Source organism: Branchiostoma lanceolatum, chromosome 6 (assembly GCF_035083965.1).
Source record: "Branchiostoma lanceolatum isolate klBraLanc5 chromosome 6, klBraLanc5.hap2, whole genome shotgun sequence".
Classification (NCBI taxonomy): Eukaryota; Metazoa; Chordata; class Leptocardii; order Amphioxiformes; family Branchiostomatidae; genus Branchiostoma; species Branchiostoma lanceolatum.
The window spans coordinates 7,359,684-7,379,643 of record NC_089727.1 but is presented as its reverse complement, the minus strand read 5'-3'; the positions used below and the strand labels follow the sequence as shown (position 1 = coordinate 7,379,643).

At 42.0% G+C, this 19,960-nt stretch overlaps 2 protein-coding genes across 3 annotated transcripts; both read right to left on the bottom strand.

Moving 5' to 3' along the window:
• Positions 1-607: 607 nt before the first annotated feature.
• LOC136436353 (polyunsaturated fatty acid 5-lipoxygenase-like) lies at positions 608-14,934 on the bottom strand. 2 transcript variants are annotated; one of them, XM_066430254.1, is made up of 21 exons: positions 14,710-14,934; positions 12,049-12,640; positions 11,552-11,912; positions 10,887-11,288; positions 10,400-10,587; positions 9,599-9,768; positions 9,278-9,414; positions 9,003-9,047; positions 8,404-8,526; positions 8,182-8,279; positions 7,825-7,960; positions 7,446-7,544; positions 6,796-6,892; positions 6,308-6,425; positions 5,885-5,977; positions 4,488-4,548; positions 4,130-4,244; positions 3,634-3,722; positions 2,884-3,057; positions 2,508-2,671; positions 608-2,383 (listed from the first exon to the last, which is right to left on the bottom strand). In XM_066430254.1, exons 2-21 carry the CDS (start codon positions 12,627-12,629, stop codon positions 2,266-2,268), a joined length of 3,369 nt encoding a protein of 1,122 aa, XP_066286351.1. In that variant the 5' UTR covers positions 12,630-12,640; positions 14,710-14,934; the 3' UTR covers positions 608-2,265. The 2 variants fall into 2 exon arrangements, with proteins under 2 accessions (XP_066286351.1, XP_066286350.1); XM_066430253.1 differs by having other exon boundaries at positions 14,775-14,920.
• Positions 14,935-16,999: 2,065 nt separating this feature from the next.
• LOC136436352 (uncharacterized) lies at positions 17,000-19,462 on the bottom strand. The gene is made up of 3 exons (XM_066430251.1): positions 18,655-19,462; positions 18,245-18,318; positions 17,000-17,593 (listed from the first exon to the last, which is right to left on the bottom strand). The coding sequence occupies exons 1-3, from the start codon at positions 19,139-19,141 to the stop codon at positions 17,426-17,428; spliced, it is 729 nt and encodes a 242-aa protein (XP_066286348.1). The 5' UTR covers positions 19,142-19,462; the 3' UTR covers positions 17,000-17,425.
• Between the last annotated feature and the right edge of the window lie 498 nt (positions 19,463-19,960).

The window sequence follows — 19,960 nt, the reverse complement described above, 5'->3', positions numbered from 1 at the left end:
TAGTAATAAATCTGCTAAACAGGACAGCATTTTCGTTTTTATTTGCTCCTTAATTGTCCATCTGCGTACACTGCTGTTTTGAGAGTTTCGCAGAGTTTATAAATGCTTTGTTGGGATAAACAAAGTGCAAGGGAAGCATCTCGAACTTGTTCAATTTTCCTTTTGTCCAAAACATGACAGCCTATGGTATTGCCGCATTCGGTAAGTTGGCACCTGGACATGTCGGCCCCAAAGTCAATCAGGACAATTCGGCATTATATGTCAAGGGCGACTTGGGTTATGATTAGGGTTGCGTTAACGAAATGCGTTAGGATTGAGGTAGACAAGACTTAGGACCTTTCGATTTACAGGTAACGTTAGATTGTTTTGAAATTTAATAAATGTTTGTGCGTTTTGCCTGTGCAACAGAGGGTCGTTGAATGATAGAGGTCAGCAGAAAACAGTGATATTTATGAAATAGAAAAAAAGGCTTTAAGAATGCTTGTAGCTGATAGCAGGTGTGGTATCACATTTGTTTGCCAGTCAAACCTTGTCCAATTAAGTTCCAAGCTAGCTAATTCCTAAATCTATTGTACGTTTAGCCTAAAGAAGAAGTAAAAAAACTGAATTAGAGCCACAGGTTATATTTTATTCTTGGGTGTGCAAAAATAGATACACTTTTATGCCCTGATGTTGGTAGCATGCAGATGACATCTTAAGTTCAAGCCTTGTATTCTCATTTGACAACATGTTTACAAGTTCAACGTCACGGTTGGTTGAGGTGGTAAAGTTGTTAAATGATTGACAGGACGGTGGAACAGCCAGTGTCTATGGAACGCCAGAAGCACTTTATGACAATGAAACAACCGTAAATGTCACCAAAGGTTTCCCTCCTCAACTTATACAGCATGATCTTTTTGCACATGTTGTATGCTGTAGCTGATCTTGTTTACACATCTTGTAGCTTCGTTATTATATATCTGCTTTCTTTTAGGTAAGCAATCATAAGCATAAAGAATATATTGGTTTCTTAATCATGGCGATCATCATTGAAATTCAAGAGAGACATTTTTCTGCAGCAAAAGACGCTGTTGTATCCAGCAAAACTTCAATGGTGAACACTAGATGTACCATGTGAATGGATGTTCATATTTCTGCTTTAAAACAGTAAATAGCTCCAGGTGGCATCGCGTATAACCAGTCCAATTATAGTAATATATAAAAGACCGATGTCGGAATCGTCTTTCGCTCGAGTGCCTCTATGATAACATACAATATAGGTCGCTAGGTGCCTAGTTTATCTAATACACACAATATGCGATGTGATAATAGTGTTGTACCTCGACGAGGAGCCATTCTGGTGGAAAAATCTTTATATAACCAAGACAAAGGGGAACAAACAGATGTTAAGCACTTTCATAATCACCCTCACCACTTTGTACCTCTCCTACCTACAGTACCATACAATCAACCTTACTCAGTACAAACAAACAAATTCAGTAAGTGCTACGCATCGGTTTCTAGCCAGCTCGAAAACACTTAAAACATGACCACTATCCGGTCTCATGAGTTCACAATGTGTTCACACACGACCTATGTCTTAAACTACAAGGAACACCAAAAGCAGAATAGCCGGTACCAACTACAAGTACATTACATCAGTCCATATGCGTTCGTTCAGGATCAAGGACTGCTCTTAATGCTGTACTATAATCATATGTCAAAGGCATTAAAACACAAAGTACAGCGTATCACAGCAAATTGTGGTATAATCAAATTAAACACCAGCCATTTTCTTTCCAGGAATTTATCATAACGACTTCATGTTGCAGGATTTTCACTACCTGAACAGTTTAAATTAATTAGTTTGATACTGGAAAGAAGTGCTTGAACAAATTAACAAAATTAAGGCATATTAGTATAGTTTGATAGGTGCACCACATAACCGTTATTACAATGTAGTTGCACCTGCTAATAGATTGAAATTGGTTATCTGATTATTGTTTCTTTATATGATGTGATATTAGCATGCTTTGAAGTAGCGTATCAAGACACTCTAAGCGCATCATTTTAAGTCAGATTAATATTCTGTTCACACCATTGTCTGATTACAATACTTGTTCTCGTGTATCCCATACGTAGAGACCATTTTGGATACTACAAATCGCCCAACTCTTTTTTCTATATTACAACGACGCCTAGATGCTGATGGCATTGCGCCTACATGAGGATGGCGTTGCGCCTAGATGCTGATGGCGTTCCACCTGAATGCTGATGGCGTTACGCCTAGATGCTGATGGCGTTGGGGATGTTTTGGGGGTCCAGGTAGTCGTACGGCTGGAAGCGGTGCTTCTTGTTTTTATACTTGACGACTTTCGAGATGCGGCCCAGTTCTTGCTGAAACCTGGTTCAAATGGGATGGGAAATCGGATGCTCTTTCATTTCGCAGAAACGACAAAATTCTTGAAAACTTTCAAGGCTGAAAATGCAGATATGATAGGAATCAAAATACATAAAAATTGACTTACTTTAAGATGACTTGGTCAACCTCATCTCCCCGAAGGTAGTCGACCTCAAAGTCACCCAGCGGCTGTGTCGCCACTTCGCTGAGGATCACCGCGAGAGTGTTGATTCTAACGGCGCTCTCCTTTGACGGAAGTGCATCTAGGACGTCCTGCTCCGTCAATGGACGCTTACATTTTGATTGATGAGGAGGAACAATGATGTCAACATATTATCTATCATTTATCAAATAGGAAGTAAGTATGTAGACTCATCTGCATGCAAGATCCTAAAAAAGCGGTAAGTTCAAACGATAAAATAGTTATAAAAGAGCATGTTGCCAAGCAATCTAGATCTTAGAGCCATAAGATATAGTAGAGAGTGAATGAAATGGTAGGAAACCTTAGATTTGGGTGGATCCTTGACCAGTATGAGTGGCATGTTGGGTACAAAGCCGTACTGGTCGAACTGCATGAAGTTGACGGCTGCGTGCTGCACGCTACTGGTGAAGATGATGCAGGTGAGGGTCTGGATCAGCTCATCAAGGGTGGAGAACTTTCCGTTTCCCGGAACTCCCTGGGACAGAAAGGTGATAATCAATAATTCATGATACAAGAAATCGAAGATCTCATACCTCCGTGAAATATATAGAGTTAAGGTAAATTTATTGACAAAATATCGCACAACCATGTCCATTCCACAAATTACATGCCCTGCACTTGCGGGTTCCTGACTTTTGGCCATGTGGCCAACGTTAACTTCCTGACAGAAACTTGGACGTAGGCCAGCTCAATCTTTGCATCCTGCCAGTCCCTGGTTACAATTTCCGGTTATAACTTAGACAGAGAACAGACTTGGACCCGAGCCAGTGGGAACAAACCTGACAAACACCAAGACAAACAAACCGAAAACAATACCTCCGTTTGCATGGAGGTAGTAAGCACAACTTGCTGATTCTAAAGCTTTACGGCAAACAGTAATTGGCTTGGGATTTAAATTGATGTTTTTTCAGTATCAACTTACACTTTTTGGGGCAATATTTGAATATGATGGAAGCCTAGTCGAGATGGACGATCTTATGAATCAATTCAAGAGTATTGTTACACAGCGACAGTCCTAAAATCCATCAATGTAAATCTTTGGGTATCACACCTTGATCGCAGTTTTCCCACCCTCTGTAGAAACAAGAGCCTCCGCAAATGCCTGGATCTCGTAGTCTTCATGTAGTTTTGTGGAATTACCTACAGGAAACATTATGAGTGTCAACCTTTCTTAGTTTTGCGACCCTATGAAAGGCCCACTCATGCCAGGTCCACTGTTTTGATATGGCCAGCCGTCACCAGCCAACTACGTCACCGTCTACGGTCAAGAGGCAACGTGGTTGGCTGGCAACTTTCCCTAGAACAATAGGAGGGGGCATGTGATTGGCTGACAGCTGGTCAGCGATAACACAATGACAAGCACGGAACTTAGACCGGTACGTGGAGGTCGTTACTTGAAACATTCAATTGGCGGGTTTGGCATGAGAAGATGAGGCAGGCAAATGTTTGTAATTATGCTCTAAGTACTCTCGGGATAATGTACATACGCAAAGTTGAGGATTATTTCAACCTCCCAACTATGGGTATGCAGTGTTTTCTAGACCTACCAGCGTTGCCATAGAATATCTCTACCACTCCCGATACATATTCGTTGATGGCGTTGTATGTTGGCATCGCGTCGTCCCTGTAGTAGTACTTTGGGAGGGCCTCCGCGTCATCAACCTGAATTGAGACAGAAAGGATACATATTGTACAATTCTTACATTTTCACCCTTTTGTTACACTGTAATGGTATTCGAAGCAACCAAATTAGTAGTTAGAGTTAAAACACTGTAATCTTTACAAGCACAGCCCTTTAATGCCACAAAGAATTTCTAATGTGACGAAATTGGTCATCAACATCGTCAGGTACCTGTGATGGAATGGGATTGAAATACACGGCACATTTCGGATGGCAGTACTCACGCCTCGCTTCTTCAGGTCTTCCGGAAGCGTTCCGTCCACGTCCATTCGCCATGTCTTCAGTCTGTTAAAGAAATGGAGATTCAGTTTTCACTGTTTATCTATACATGGATTTTATCAGTTCCATCCACTAAAATATGTACAACGTTATTATGTTTCACTCCATACCACAGGTACCATATTGCAACAGAATTATCTGAATTTTGTCAATAGGACTTCAACTACACTTTCAGCATACTCTGAATCGGCTAATATTTCAATTTTGGGCCGTTTTAGAAAAAAACACGTTTTGGCTCCTCTAATTTTTTTAACGTTTTTAAACCAAATGACCTGAAACCTGGGATTCGTAGGATATATGCTCCCAGGAATTAATTCCCACTTTAGCATAAATGGCTTCAAAATGATTTGTTTTAAGATTTTTGGATACTTTTTTTTTACAAAAAAGTATATTTTTGGCTCCTATGCCCTGGTATTTATACCAAATGACCTGAAATGTGGTATGGCAATGTCTCCCATAGGGCTTTATTCACAATTTGCTATACGTTTGGGATTTGAGTCATTTTAGACCAAAAATGTGTATTCTGGAAGAGTCCATCCTTGATTGGGGATCAAACTGGGAAAATACTATTGTGGACTGGGTTAACTTAGAACAGTTCATGTATGGGCCGTAGTAATTTTAGACAGGTCCATTTTCCATGAGGTGCCGTTGGCAGAGTCCATTCTTGCATATGCTGGCAAATTGAAAAAGCTCCATTTTGGACTTGAATGACTTTGCAAAAGCTCACCTTTGGGCATGAGCTATTTTTGGAACGGTCCAGTTTTGCATGCGGAAGGAGTTGGAGTGAAATATGCTGTATTTGCTTGCAAAGTGTACTGTCCATCAAAATATTACCGTTCATACATATGTTCACCCTGCCTGACTAAATGACTAAACGACATTATCGTATTCTTTGATATATGTACAAATTATTACTTGAGCGACTTTGTATTAATGTATTTCATTTACTTCACTGTTAAGGTTTTTGTGACAAACAGATAAACAAAAAAGATTATCTAGTTTTAAACATCACAATAATGCTACAACATTGAGATGTTCCATATGTGTATTTGGACATCGCCGTTATACCAAGTAGTGTCCATTAATTGTCATACTGAAAGTTTACAAGGTTGTATGTAATGTTTGTTTTTTCAAGGAAACAATACAAATCGGCCTTGCAGCAAAAGCTGAATTGCGCCGAGATTTACAGTTGATTACATTGATGACTGATACAATTATATCTATAAAGGATTAAAAAGCATATGATAAAAGGAATTACGAAACGAATGGCAATGCTAAACCAAATCTATAACTTTAAGAATGTGGAATTCACACATGTACGGATCATAACCCAGAATGTCACCTTTCTTTGATAACCTCGAAGGCACCCTTCTCTCCAGTCATCGTGATCTGGGTAAGGGCCCCGCCCTCGTTAATTAGTTTTTTCCGTGCAAATCTGAAACATGATTGTAAAAGAAAATAAAAGCCTTCAAAGGAAACACATAAAAAGTGAGGATATCGATGCTATAGATATACGTACAAAAAGTGACTGGGCCAAGCCTCCGGCACTCATGTGAACAGCATGGCAGTCAGTGGCAGACTGAACCCTGTCAGTTTATACTGCAAACTTTAAAACATGCATCTATCTAAAAAAAAACTACACATTTATATTTATCTACTTTCAGTATATCTAAGGCTATCATGTCCTTGATGGGCTTTATAATTACTCGCTGATTGCAATGCTACATTCAAACAGGCTTGATAGCATTATCTGATATTATCCTACATGTTGATGGCCATCAGGTTGAAAAAGTGCGGCTCCAAGAGGCGCTGGACTGGGTGTGAGCGGGAAAGTGTCGTCTTGGCCGCTAGAGCGCATGCCTCTACCACGAGGTGGGTAAAACCTGTAAAGGAACAAAGGGGAGACAAGGTCTTGGGAACAATAGGATGTTAGGCTTTCTAATTGTATAAAAACGATCTTTCAGAATATGCCTACGGAAATCTAATCGATGCATTGAGATGTTTGATGTAATAGAACATGTATTTGATGTGAATAATTCAAATACAGAAGAAGAACATTATTGCACGACAATTGTACATGGTACAAAGTATGGCAAGAATTCTAAAACATAATACAAAATAGAAATATAGAATAAATCCTAATTATTAATACAATAAGGGCTAGCATACATTTAAATGCATGGGGCCGCTTCTCGTTATGTTCACTAAATTGTATAGAAACGTTTTTTTTTATTTGTGCAAAGACAATAGTACCAAGGTGAGGTGCAGCCTGGTGGTAGTTTCCATCTGCGCAGTTGAACCACATCTTGGCGTAGAGCCAAGTGTGAGGAGGGTCGCTTGGCAGGAACACCTACGGTTTGGGCATAGAGATTTAGGCTATTAGCTGGCTTCTAGATGCGCTAGCGCTGGTCACCCTTCAATCAATCAGATGCTCCCCCTCCTTCTGTTTAGAGGGAGAGTTATCAGCCAATCACGTTGCTTCTTGGCCGCAGGCGGCAACGACTTTACTGGCTGGTGACAGCTGGTCAGCGCTAAGGCAGCAAGAAGGACGGATCGCAGGCCGGTTCGCCAGGGTCATTGCTTGATATACATGTGCACGTACAGGTGATGGACCTGGGATGAGAGGATCTAGGATGGCTCTTAGCTGGCGTTACTCATAGCTATGTAGCCGCTCTCAAATCAAGACTTGAATCTTACGTTGACCAGACGATGAATATAGGGTTATGGCTTATGCGAAACTAATCATTAAATCAACATCTTAAGTAGCTTCAATTATATAACATTATAATGTAACACATTGGATTATACTCTGCATGGAATGGAATTTTGGACAAGGGAAGGGGATAAAAACCATCTATTGTTATTATCGTGATCACTATGGCAACAGAAATAAGGAAACTCACCGGATGCTGCTCTTTTCCATCATTCGGGTACAGCTGGATGGCCACAGGTACCAGATCCTTCTTGTTGTTGACAAAAAACAGGCCGTACGGTGCACACATCTGTACAGAAAATCAGGACAAATGGAAACGTCTATCAATAATGACGATAAGGAGAGTTTGCAGACTTGACGTTACATGAATTCATGAAATATCTCAAGTTTTAACAAATTGTTTTATAGTGAGTTTCTCGCTGATCATGCAAAAAAAGGTCAATTGATGATCTCCTCTAACCAAATTACCCATACCACAAGTGTGAAAGGCAATGCTATGAAATACAGTCATGAATCGTGAGATTACTTAATAGTATGGCCCCAGAATGTACGTCTATCTTTCAACTCACAGGTCTGCCCTGGTTCATGAATGCAGCCACACTCATGATCGTGAGGTCTACGATGTACAAACGTTTCGTTTCCAGAGCCTTTTTAAGCGTGAGACCTTCAAGTTGTGGCTTCAACATTTCGGCAGTGACACCGAACCTAAGAAGACATCGAGAAAAAGAAAAGTACATGTCACGTTTGGAACCGCATTTAGGACACCTAGCTGCAATGCGAAGTAAAATCAGACAGCATTACCATGATAAAGGTGATAAACACGCATACGCACACACACACACACACACACACACACACACACACACACACACACACACACACACATACACACAATACATACAAACAAACAATAGGGATATTCTAACTTCTCTGGAATCTTCTGACAGAGTTTAATGGAGGTTGGGTTGACTCCGCACAGTCGCTGTGCACCAAAGGTCTCATCCAGTTTCCATCGGAACATTCCCTGTGGAATATTTCACATGAAATTTAGTCATATTTCATAAACAAAAAATGAATATAATTTGGCACTTATCTGTCTTAAGAATACATGTTGCAATTGCAAAATGATGAATTGAGCATTTACTTACTTTTGGGACTTTGCCAGATGGGAAGGCTTCGGAGAAACTCTGGAAACTGTCGAATCGTCCGCCAAAGATTACCATTGGCAACTTGGAAAACTGCATCATGCGCTTAGTTCTTTTCATCTCGCACTACGTGATATGAAAGAATGTTAAGATCAAATGTGTGAAAATGTGTGTAATCATCATCATCAAAATTCATCAAAATGACATTCATCATAATTACTTAAAGATGTCAATCGTATTAACATATCACACTTATTTTGTTGTTTCTTTCATTCACAAAGGATGCTAGTGAACAACAAAAAACAATACCTGAGATAGAATTAGAAACAAGATAGGGTCGGTAGCAACTGCCTTTGCAACTTACTTATTGAAACTTATTAATTTGAATGATTTCCCGTGACATCCCCCCCCCTCCACTTGGACCCCTGAGAAGAACGGATATGTATACATGTATTGTTGTACAGGCCGACATGGCTATCCAAGTAACATAAAGGCTCTACTACTACTACCACTACTTTACCAAAATTTTTCAGTTTCAGTGAAACTGTGTAATAGATAAAGATTAAAAAAAAGATTGAATAGTCTTGTTCAAATACACTTACTTTTCGTTGCTCTGTAAATGCTTCTTCTGCAGGCAGTGTTCTCACCTAACCGAAGAAGGAAATACCATTTAAAAAGAGCACCATAAGCATGGTGTTAAACTTGAATCATGGATATGTGTATATATTTACAAGAATTGCACATATTTTCATACATTTGCATAGCCATACATGATAAACCAATGTACAGGTGATCATGACGTCATGAGCACGCAAGAATGTCATTATAGATATCATTGTGCTAATGACAAGGAAACCTTCTGATGTACAAAACGTACCCCAGGTAGTAGTCCAGGGATGGGGGATGCAGACGCATAGCGCTCCTTCATTATCATCAGCCCATCCGCACGATCCTTTGGCTTCAGGTCGTCCTGAGGAAGCTCGCAGTCACCAGGAATCAACCACACGTGATCGTCTGTAGGCAGACATGACTCATCTTAATGCATTTTAGTTGCACATGATATGAATAGAAAATAGATGTGATAAGTTTGTACCAGCAATAGACATGTGCCCTCAATGCAAGCTTAACATTTTTTCCATAAGAAAATTCAAAGTAAAAAAAAGTTCAATAAGGAAAACAGATAAAAACTCCTACTCACTTTGCTTTATCCAACGATGAACAGGGAAGTCGTATGTAGGTCCGTTGGTGTCCGGGTTGAGTTGGACAGAGACAGAGTCACAGTACCAGTCATCGTCAGGGTGGTAGTCATCCCTCCATAGCTCCAGCTGCAGAATCGGGGCTGCCACCTTCACATCCTCCAGTTTGTACCTTTAAGAACAAAAAAATGTTGTTAGTGATGACACTGTTAAAGGAATTGTTGTAAAGTATTTCGTTACTGTAAAAGTCTCCATCGGCAACCGCCCGTGTACTGAAAAAGTACAAAGTTAACAAAAGGTAAAATGTTAACAAAAGAAAAAAAGTAAAGGCTACTTTTGAATGGCTTGACATCAATATTAATTTTTACAGATTTGCCTGCTACTGTGTCACTTCTTTTGTAAGCAGACTTTAAGGCACACCTACTCTTGAAAATGTATTATTGACCCGGATACTCTAACGCCGGTCCGGCGCTTGTGTTTATCAAGCAATGATCCTCGCGGTCTGGCCTTCAATTTGTCCTTGGCACTGCGTAAGCACTGCCCAGCCGTCACCAGCCAATAACGACGCCGCCTATCGTCATGAGGCAACGTGATTAGCTGATAAGTATCCCTTGAACCACTGAAGGGGAGTATCTGATTGGTTGACGGATGACGTACCAGCGCTAATGAAGTGAGAAGGACGAGCAAGCCACAGGCCGGTACGACAGGGTCATTGCTCGATCGACACTATCGGTGGGCCTGGCATGAGACTCTTGAAAGGAAGCACTGACTCTGATTCATTGTCAAAATATAATTCTACTTACTGTCCCTCACATCCTTTTTCAAAGTCATCTTTCCACCACACATCCAACTGGCATGCTTTCGATTGGTGACCTTCGTCGTCATAAAGGCGGATGTAGACGTTGGAATCAGTTCCAGCCCCATGGTACGTTCCTGTCTTCGTCTTGACGAGGACGCCAATGCCATCAACGTCAGGAGGTTCATCCATTCCCTGTAGATACATGGTCGTATAAGCTAAGGGCTAAGCAGGTCAAACAAGATCATATGCATCAATCTTAAAGAAAGGGTACGTTATTGGCCTTCATATCTTCATCTTCATTTCCCAGAATTCTCTGAGGTTTATATTTATATATACGCGCGATTCTCTGTCAGTTTTGAAATTGGCTGAACATCTGGTGATCAAGAAATACGGCCAAAGCTCTTCGATCGTGCGAAAAGGGCTTAAAGACCATTTCCAGACGCGTATATGTAGAGTGAGCGCTAAAATTCGTTAGCCTGTTGAAAACTTACGTCAAGAATGTCTTGAAAGTCAGATGGAAAAACGTCTTTCAAGTCGTCGGGATGTTGCAGCCAGAATGACTTGACTTTCACTTCGTTGTCAGGCTGCCCAAGACGAGCTACCTTAGTTCCCGTCCACACCGGCGGCTCCTGGAGTTGCCATCCGAAGAACGTGTTGAGAATGGCGATGCTGCCTTTCAGCACCGACAACGCGACGTCTCTACCCGGACACATGTGGTTGCTGACCGCGGGTGTATCGGTGAGTCGGCCGTGAAAGATGACATGGTGTTTCCTGCGAGCTTCACCCTCAGGGCCGAGAAACCTCCGCCACACGAAGTCGTCTGGTTTGTCGAAAACAGCAGGATCCCTCAGCGCCCAGTAGGAACTGGCATACACACGTTCACCCTCTTCAATCTGGAAATAAGGAAAATGCGAAATGTACATTGACGATGGATGAGCCAAATAACAAAGCAATGGCCAAAAGTCTAGTTTTCACCCTTTGGCTACTTTGCACATTGTGTGTATGTCCGCATGTGTATGTGTACGCGCGAGCGCATATATGTGTGTATGTTTGTCTGTGTGTGTCCGCATGTCTGTGTGTGTGTGTGTATGCGCGCGCGAACACACGTGCATGAATACGTATTCCTTATTCTTATGAACTTTTCTTCGCTACTCACCTCAACCTCCTGTGGACCACTCTCTGTTGTGTACTTGACAGTTGTTGGGCGTGTCGCAATGGTGCTCCAGAAATCTGGGCTTGGACAGGCTCGCAGAACTTCCAAGACGAAGCTCTCAATCTTCGGCATTTCCTCCAGGGCCTCACGAGTCAGGCTTCCATGTTTTCTCAGGGCGGCAAGCGCTTCCTCCCGTAGCTCCTCCCTGTCTGCCACGCTGATGGTGTCCAAGCGTGCGAAGGATGCGATCAGGTTCCCTGCCATGCCGGCAACTGCGTTGAATGTTATCATAAAGAGCAGTTGAACCGTTGTGTATGCCTCTCCCAATCCGTGTGATTTGCCCAGATCCATCAGCTGGCGGTATCTTTGAACACAAAAGAGATGATACAGGTATTGAATATAGGTGTCTTACTTATTGTTTACTACAATGACTGAACAAAATCGGATAGAAAAAAAGATCTCACATAGACAATGTTGAACGGTTAGTCCTCATCACCTACCTCTCTGATGCCTTTATTTTCCCGAGGATAGACGTCATTGCCTGGAGCCCCTCGGTAACATCCCCGCTCGTCAATGCTGCCAAGATACCAGACCTTAATTCAGTCGAAGATTTGATATAGAGGCGGATGTTTTCAGCATTGAAATGTGTTGATCTCCCAAAGATGGTGGGGAGGAGAGCATCCCCTACCACTGCCATTAATTTTGATTCGAAGTCGGTTGGTCTACTTCCCCAGTCGGCGATGTTGGACAGCATGGCGTCTGCTGTTGATGTCGGGATCTCTTTGTAAGCCCCGGCGATGACCCCCATCATCAGCGCCTTGTTTTTCTCGTGAATCTTTCCGTTGGACACGATGCTTGGACAGACACCCTCCGTAAAGTCCCTCCGGACTTCTACTAAGCCAAAGTAGAATTCCTCCTCTCTGAAGAGGTCGATGTCAAAGACGGACTGCACGGCCTTGTTCCCGGTCACCACACGACACGGAAAACCGATGTTCGTCTCCACGAAATCTTCTTTACGATCAGGTGCGAACGTCTGGTTGCTGTTCTGCAGCCATTTCAGGTATCCAAAGGCGTTGCCCATGGTTCTTCCTTCTATAACAAAGCAAGAGTTCGGAGACCTCCATGAGATATTTAGAGTTTTTTTTTTTAATTTCATGCAAATGTACTCTGTACATAAGCCACACATGGTGATGTTCACATTTGAATAACTCACACATGTCACAAGTATGAAATTCGCATAATTTACCACCTATGTAAATTATGGCATTTTTGCATCAATTATGCAAAAAGAATAAGAAAAAAGCCCATTTCAATAGTAGCAATGTAGTATTACGTACGTATTGCACAAAGTTGTTTGTGGCTTACCAAGTTACATGCTTGTAGCAAGTTTCAGCATTGTTGCTTCAATTATGAAGGCATCAGGGCAAAATACATAATTTTGGGTGAAAAAGAACGACAAAATACCTTTCTACACAAAAGAATTGGGTATCAGTTTAGGACGCAGCGACGCCGCCAGCGTGCCGCGGGTCCAGTGATAGGGGGGGGGGGGGACTTTAGTGAACCACTGATTTATGCAGGCGTGTCGAGCCGCATATATTATCCAGCCAGAAGAAAAGCTAAACGGCGTTTAGCTACAGTAATCAGAGTCACCATTTGAATAAAGGCCTTACCCAGACCGCCTCGTCCATACAAAGTAGGTATATCTAACTCTACATTAAAGAACTTTATTCAGTTGGAAACTTGTTGAAGTGGAAATGACTTGACTGAAATGATGTACAATAGAGAATACTGGAGGCTAAGCTCTGTGTACGCTCCAAAGTATGAAACATTATGATGATGATTACACTACTGTTTATTGCGTGGTCGATTATAGGGGAACCGAGACCGACCCCAAGCAAGAATCAATGTCAAATTTCCAAGGAAATAACAGTACTAAATGTGATATATACAGCACAAAACATGCATGCAAAGGGAAACAAGAAAAGAGTGCAGCTCGCCGTTGTACGTAGTTATCTAGCCTTGGGTAGAATATCGATAGGTTGCTTGCGGTTTGAAGGTGGGAGTGGGTAGGCTACACGAAATTGATCCGCTATATGTTAGCACAAACAGCGGATGTTGACCATGGCAGCTGAACACTCGGAATACGCTTTCCAACAAAAAACAAACGGCCAGTGTTTATCACAAAAGCAAGGTAATCGCATTACATTGTTCACGTGAAGCCCTGCTGGCGGTTGCATGTTCAAGACCGCGTGATGGGGTGACGTCATTTACCGACAAAAATGTATGAGTGTGTGCAGATTACCTTCACCCCCTACTACTTTGCCCCAAATGACTGGCGTTGACTGGCACTGCTCATGATAGTCGATATAATAATTGTATAAAAAAGTATAATGTACGGTTTTCAACATCATCGATAGCTAACGTTGCCGAACCTCTGGATCTGGTACACATTCAGGATAACAGTTCTGCTAAGTGGCGTGGTACAAATTCTATCCAGTTTGGAGTCATTTTTCACTTGGGCCTTGCATACCGTCGCACAATGAACTTATAGGTCAACTTTGACGAGTCAAATTTCGATTCCAGATGAAATTTGATTCCTACAGTTAACTCACTGAAATCTGTCGTCTTTTCAGGATCACGAATGTACCTTTGATACGCTCATTTGACCGATCCTTCCTGCGAGAAACGATTTCTTCAGCGCCCTATTCGTGTGCCTTATTTCAGCATATCACAGTCCTTCTTGACATTTATGAAACCTCAAGCCCAATGCACAATTCAAGTGTCAGTGAGTTAAGCCACGGTTACACGTAGCCAAATATGCATATGGCTCCCGACCACCAGCCAGCCAAAGTTGCTGGTAGGGAGCAGTGTGGCCAGTTTTAGGTTAAGATTCAAATTTGACTCCCACTGACACACCCTGGCCACTACTGACTAACTCCCAACCATAAGCCAACCCATTCTGTCCACAGCCAAATAAATTCAAAAACATTCGGCTGGCGCAGTTGACAACCAGCCAACCGCGCCATTTAACACAAGTCGACTACAGCTGACCTAGATCCCGAAGTCCCAACCATGGTTGGTGGGAGGTCGGGAGGCCAGTTAGGCTACGTGTAGCCGGGGCTTAAAGCTGTGTGATGTGAAGAAAGGCATGCAAAGGTTACCTGAACCCGGTGCTGCTAGACATGCGCCGGGCTTGAAGCCAGGCAAAATTCTGATAGCTGCTTACGTGAAAAAGCCACTGCCACTTTCAAGAGCAGGCTGCTGTCCCCTCACGTAACCCAGACACTGCAGCTGCGCCTCCCCGGCTGCTTGATATCCATACCAGGCAGTTGGCAGACGAACCAGAACTGCGCGTGCCGGGTCAGCTCAGCCCCTAGCTCTATATGGCTGGACCTCAACTCACGGCAAGGTAAGTAACAGCCAAAGTGCGGTTACTTGCGAGATCTTGAGTCAAGCGTATGGCTTGGACTGTGGCCAATGAAAACGCCCAAGTTCTATAGTGCTTGAATTGAATTAACCTCCTTGGTGAAATCAACACCACTCTGCGGAGGGAGCAAAAACAGCCTTGTGATTGTATTGCAGGCGTCGTCGGATGTTTCAAGTACAGAGGGGCGTCAGGATGGCTATGGGACCAGAGTTCTCGGAACAAGTTTCGTGGCCGCAGAGTTACAGGATCGGCTGGTCACGCAGCGTGACGCAAACTTTTCAAACTGGCACTGTTTTGTAGCCTCGACAATCATTTCCAAGGTCACAACATCTTGAAAATCTCACATCGTTAATACCTGTTCAGGGGAAGAAAAGTCACGACGTTTACAGCACATGTGTTGTATGTCCGCCTTACAACGTGCTCGTTGTTAACTGAACTTTGACTAACCCCAGCACCCTGCTAGCGGAATATAACTCGGATCCTTGTCTAGACTAAACGATGCTTGGGCAGGGAGTCAAGTACTGTAAGCATTTGCGATGTCATGGGACAAAATAGTCAACAATTTTGGCTGGCATACCACTATTGGTGCGTATCTCACACTCAGATTTCCTTGTGTGTCTTGTTGATTTTTACACGCATAAGCACGGTACGGATCAGGCGTGGGTGATAGTAAAAGAAGGGAAAGGTCAAATAGCTTGTTTATCAAAACTCTCCTGATATGTATGCGTAAAGTACGTGTTCGTGCCAATTTTTGTCCAGCTTTGAGCTTGAAGATTCAAGCTTCAAACAGAACCGTTATTATGAAAACGTATACAGTTCTGTTTTATATCCACGTCATATGTCCAGTCATAATTCATGAGCGTTCTTTTGTCCACTAAAATTCACGAAACCACCTCATTAGAACATGAAATATGCCCGGCGCGCTTACCGTTTGAATACATTTGTCAAGAAGGGTATTCTTACGGTGCCGCTTGTGGGTGTGTTTGCTTATGGGCAGCATATATGAGTAGTTATAGGTTAATCGGCATGATATCTGGTATGTGGGTAGGTTGGTCAGCGAAGCATAACTTCGAGTATGGACCTCCAAGAAATTTCTATGGTACTGCAACCTGTTGCGTTTTGGTAGTAGCATGATGGAGTCAGTAACAATCATATCATAGATTACTGATTTGATTAAGTTTGTTAGTAGGTGCAAATTTGGGTCTTTTATATGGATGTGATGTACACATAACATCGAGAAAAGTAATTAAGTGTTTTCAGTTGATGACTTATGACACCATGAAGACTGCGCTGCACATATTCTTGGCCTTTGATTTGGCATTGTTTCATGAGAGGAACAAATATTTCTCACACGCTCTCGGTTTTTGGGTATCCAGAGGATGACATCCACAAAATTAAGATACATGAGATAGTGTGGATTAAAATACCTTCAAATCAGAGGTTCGCTTGTTTTTTAGGCGTTTGCATCGGGCTTTCTATTTTGTCAGGTTTTCTTTTTGATAGCCAGCCAAACAGGGCTTGATGTGTGGTTATGAGCGTCACGTTGGTGCACTATAAGTTCATACGCGCCACCAACAGTATTTTTGCAGTACTTTATTCAGCCGCAGGGTGTCTCTTTTGAAACCTGCTGATCGCGTTAGTCTAGTGATGATGATAATTTTATTCAGTAAGAAACTCGCGGGTTATGTTGCAACACAATCCGAATTCCGTTCTTAGTACAAATGATGAAAAAGTAGTTTTACGACGGCTTTAGAACACTTGCGGGTACCTATTTTTGTCGATAGCTGGTCATATATGACATTTTTTGCTCTACTACACCGTGACATTAGCACCACTGCACTACAAACCAAGGTGGATTTTCTGTATGTCATAATTTTCAACAACCTGGTACATTTTGATATTGTCTGATTTTCTCCCTTGTAATACAGTGTAGCGTCAAATTACAAAAGCATTGGCAGTGCTTTTGTTTAACAGTTTGGTTTTAAGTAAGGCCACGAACTCAAATTTACCACATATACGCACAGTTTTAAGTCATAACTTTATTTATGAGTTCGGTTGCATATACATATACAATTAATTTCATTATTTGAATTCCAATGTTTGTATATCTATCACTCTATGGCAAACATAGTGCCTCTGTCGAAGTCTTTAGATATCAGCAAGTTTCTACTATAGTCATATCTAGCGATGGTTGCAAGGGGGCGTCATTGTGTTTTGTCAAATATGGTTGCATGGGGAACATATACGGGAAATATTTGTACAAGTAACACGAAGTATAAAAAAAGATTGCAGAAAGTTGTGGAAAGTGTCAAAAATACAATGATAGATAAGAGATGCTGTTCTAGGCCTACATGTATGTATGTTTACCGTAACTTTGGTGTAAGTTTCGGCTCTTGTTACGTCGTTACAATGGAGGAAAAACGACAACAGGATCAACAAATAAACAGAACTCAATGTCCTGCTTGAGAGAATTCCCCTAAAGCTTCAGTGATATGTTGTCTCATGGCGTTGGTCATGTCCACCACGTCTTTAACGTCATCCCAGTTGTCATGGAGATCCTGAGCGGTCATGATGTCTTGTTCCTTCAGCCAAGAAAGTATGGGAAGTACTCTATCCGGCTGGAAGAAGATGAACCTTTACACGTCATGCCTCAAATTGTTTCTCATATTCTCTAAGCAGAGGTTTCAATGTGGGGGCTAGGAATTCCCGGAGTGCCCAGAATTTTTAACGCTTCCCTCCGCCTTCGCCTCCTTGAACTGAGGATAGCTCGCCCTGATGCGTTCTGTAGCAGAGGTGGAGGGAGGGAAGCGTTGAAAATCCCTGCCACTCCTAGCAAATTGAAACCTCTGCTTGGATACTGATCGCTGACAGCTTTAGGTTATTCACCGTGCTGCAGCTGGTGTGTTTTTTGTTTATCACATTTTGTGTCGGTTTTCTTATGTTAGGCGCATCAGGTAAACTGACAAGAAGTTCGATCAAAGGCCCCAGGATAGTTTCTAAGATTTTCTGTCTTTCCCAGTGTTCAATGCCCTACTATATGTATGGTTGCTGCCTAATGGGAGTCAGAGGGAAATGCATTGCATAGCCACAATAATGAATTACACAAGAAATTCGCAACAATTCTAAACAATTCATGAAGGTCTATTTATAGATATTTGGTTCCTTGTTTTCGGAAGTAATGTACATACAAGGAGCCAGTGCGTGTGTGAAACATGTCATTCAAAACTTTAGAGACGTAGATTTTTAATTCTTGTGTCCATGATACTTACATGGATATATCGTGTAGAACAGAGGCGGACAAAAAAGTCGTTGATTCCATCATAACGTCCGGAAGGCAAGAGAACTGTACAACGGTAGAAAAAAAACTGCCATAACATGGTTGATAGAGGGTTCGAAACCTGTCTTGCAATCAAATGCATGGTCTATTGTTGTTTATCAGAATTTGCTATCGATATTATGTATCACTAAAAACGTAAAGACCGAAAAAAAGAATAAAAGATACTTCTATTTTATATGAGTCCTATATAATGACTTTGATGACCGGGGTCAATTATTCATATTGGAAAGAGTCCAGTCATCAGAGTTTAACTCGTGCAGTTTTTAACATGAGCATTTGCCATCAAAGCTGATGGTGGATTTTTAATGATTTTTCATCACGATGATCTGTGTTTGGACCTACCTCGTACGGGTGGCTGCCTTGTGCTCTGTCCGGAGTTGCCGGCTGCCGCCGTAGACCCTGTGTGCTGGGCGGCTGTCCTAGCGGTGTCGCCCGAGGGGGCTACGTTCTGAGCACGGGCTGCCGTCGGTAGCCTGTTAGACTCCGTACACGCCGTGGATATGTTCTCCCGATAGTCGAAGCTGCAGGATGTTGTTGCGGATTTGTCCTCACGTGTGCTTCGAGTAACCCCGCCCCCATTTCCTAGGATATCGCGCAACTTGTTGACGAAAAAGCTGATCGGCAACCCCTCCACGCCATTTTGCGGAAGTAAACACTCCCGGCGACAGTTGGGGCAGGTTAACTTCCACATTTTCGCTACCATTTTTCCCAAGCATTTCTTGCAGAACGTGTGCTGACACGGCAGCACCTTTGGCTCGTGGTAGTCTTCGAAACAGATCTGGCACACGAGAAACTCTTCCTTGATTTTGTTTGCTACTCCAGACGTCATTTTTGCCCGCTACAGACGGGTAAGGTCAGAGGTGAAAATGTCCAAGTTCAAAAACAACGTGAGCAGCCTTTGCAAGCATCTACTCGGGTGATTTTTCTCGATATTCTCAGGACACATTTCCCCGGTCGTTAGGTCATGGACACCATATGCAAAACGATCGAAACCTTTTCGCAGAATCAATGGTTTAAGACCCACTCCCAGAAAGCTAGCGCGGAAACCTGTGTCCAGAACGCCTTGTGAGTCAACCCAGCTATCGGCACAAACATGGGCTCTACTGTAAGTGTTATTATCTTCATGTGTAACGTTAACTCTCTTATTATCTCCATGAAATATAACGTTAGTTTTGAGTGTGTCTGTTTGTCTGTTTGTTTGTGTTTACGCACCACTCTAGTCAGCATAACTCATAGCTAGCCTCTTGTGAAGTTGTATAAACTTTTGTAAACTTTTGTAAACATTTGTAAACTTTTGTAAACTTTTGTTAACTTTTGTAATCATTTGTAAACATTTGTAAACTTTTGTAAACATTTGTAAACTTTTGTTAACTTTTGTAAACTTTTGTTAACTTTTGTAAATATTTGTAAACATTTGTAAACTTTTGTAAACTTTTGTTAACTTTTGTAAACTTTTGTAAACATTTGTAAACTTTTGTAAACTTTTGTAAACTTTTGTAAACATTTGTAAACTTTTGTAAACTTTTGTAAACATTTGTAAACTTTTGTAACATATTCACTTGAAAAGGAACGTGCATCCAGTGACACGGATACCACACAGAATGGTAAACTGTGTAAATCACCTTACAAAGTGAAAGAGTAGCATGTC

Excerpts from the sequence above, each read along its gene's own strand:
- LOC136436353 (XM_066430254.1), bottom strand. The coding sequence starts at position 12,629 with ATGGGCAACGCCTTTGGATACCTGAAATGGCTGCAGAACAGCAACCAG. Across the intron at positions 11,289-11,551 it reads GTGGTCCACAGGAGGTTGAG|ATTGAAGAGGGTGAACGTGT; the intron begins GTGAGTAGCGAA and ends CCTTATTTCCAG. Across the intron at positions 4,245-4,487 it reads AAGACCTGAAGAAGCGAGGC|GTTGATGACGCGGAGGCCCT; the intron begins GTGAGTACTGCC and ends GTCTCAATTCAG.
- LOC136436352 (XM_066430251.1), bottom strand. The coding sequence starts at position 19,141 with ATGACGTCTGGAGTAGCAAACAAAATCAAGGAAGAGTTTCTCGTGTGC. Across the intron at positions 18,319-18,654 it reads AAGGCAGCCACCCGTACGAG|TTCTCTTGCCTTCCGGACGT; the intron begins GTAGGTCCAAAC and ends ACCGTTGTACAG. Across the intron at positions 17,594-18,244 it reads GTTCTACACGATATATCCAT|CCGGATAGAGTACTTCCCAT; the intron begins GTAAGTATCATG and ends ATCTTCTTCCAG.